General features: G+C 49.4%; 1 protein-coding gene across 1 annotated transcript; it reads left to right on the top strand.

Annotated features, from left to right (window-relative positions):
- The first annotated feature begins 269 nt into the window (after positions 1-269).
- Positions 270-1,257, top strand: LOC107125220 (arylacetamide deacetylase-like 3). The gene has a single exon (XM_015428665.1). The coding sequence runs from the start codon at positions 270-272 to the stop codon at positions 1,071-1,073; it is 804 nt and encodes a 267-aa protein (XP_015284151.1). The 3' UTR covers positions 1,074-1,257.
- The last annotated feature ends 20 nt before the right edge of the window (positions 1,258-1,277 follow it).

Here is a 1,277-nt window from a genome sequence, read left to right as displayed (position 1 = left end):
TGACATCCCTGTTTGGGGGTGGGGCTTGCAGGCCCGTAAAAATGGGGGAATACCCTCTTGGATCTGGGGATTGGGAATCCTACTCCTCCCATGCTGATCCAGAGCTGCTCACCACAGTTGAATTCAACTTGCAACAATAGCTTGGCCTCTGCATTGTGGACGTATTGAAGTTTACTTGCAGGTTTACCAAGGGACCCCATATAGAGCACCTTACAGTAATCTAACCTGCATTCTGAACATACTGTAGTTTACATCTTGTACCCAGAGCCATGATAATACCTGTTTTCCGTAGGTACAACTTGGGTCCGGAGAGCCCATACCCAAACCAATATACCGAATGTCTCAAGGCTGCTGTCCATTTCATGAAGAATCCCGAAGATTTCGGTGTGGATCCCAGCCGTATTATCATTAGCGGGGACAGCTGCGGGGCCAATTTTGCAACCCGCATTTGTCAGTTGCTGGAGGACAGGACAGATCTCCCCAAAGTGCACGCGCAAGTTTTGATCTACCCAGCCCTGCAGGGGGTGGACTTCTATCTGCCTTCCTATCAGCAGAACAGAAGGGTGCCAATCATGTGGCGAGAATTTGTGGTCTATTTCGCATGCCTGTATCTTCAAAAGGATGTGTCCCTTACTGCTGACGTCTTGGAAGGTTGCCATGTTCCTGAAGACCTGAAACAAAAGTACAGTAAGTGGGTGAGCGGAGACCTTATTCCTGACGAATTCAAGGTCCGAGGCTACAAACCCCAGGATCCTTCCTTGTATAAGTTTAAGCCCCAGGTATACGAACAGATCAAAGAAGTTTTGGACGAAAACTTTTCTCCCCTGTTGGTGGAAGACGCCGTCATCCGCAAACTCCCCCAGACGTACATTTTGATCTGTGAATTCGATGTGGTTAGAGACGATGGGCTCCTGTACAAGAAACGTTTAGAGGACAACGGGGTGCCCGTGACACTGTGCCACACTGAGGGTGGCATCCACGGAGTCCTCAGCCTTTTTGGCTATGGCATCTTCTCCTTTCCGTCTGCAGGACTCATGGTAAAGGACATCACAGAGTTTCTCAAAAGCTTATGATGAAGCGCAAGCAAAACCAAAAGAGGTTGACAGGATCACCGGGTTCTGCTGTCTGGAATAGTGAGCCCGTGGTCCAACCCCAAACTAGTCTGAAGAGGAAGCGATAGCTGGTGTCCACACGATACGGTGAAGAGCAAAGAGATGGTCCACCGGCCTCTTTTTATTTTCACAATGGCCCTGGGAGGTAGGTTAGGCTGAGAGAGA

The sequence above is a fragment of the Gekko japonicus genome, unplaced genomic scaffold (assembly GCF_001447785.1).
Source record: "Gekko japonicus isolate JY-2015 unplaced genomic scaffold, Gekko_japonicus_V1.1 scaffold27951, whole genome shotgun sequence".
Taxonomy (NCBI): Eukaryota; Metazoa; Chordata; class Lepidosauria; order Squamata; family Gekkonidae; genus Gekko; species Gekko japonicus.
The sequence above is the reverse complement of the archived record's forward strand: the minus strand, read 5'-3'. Positions and strand labels throughout refer to the sequence as shown.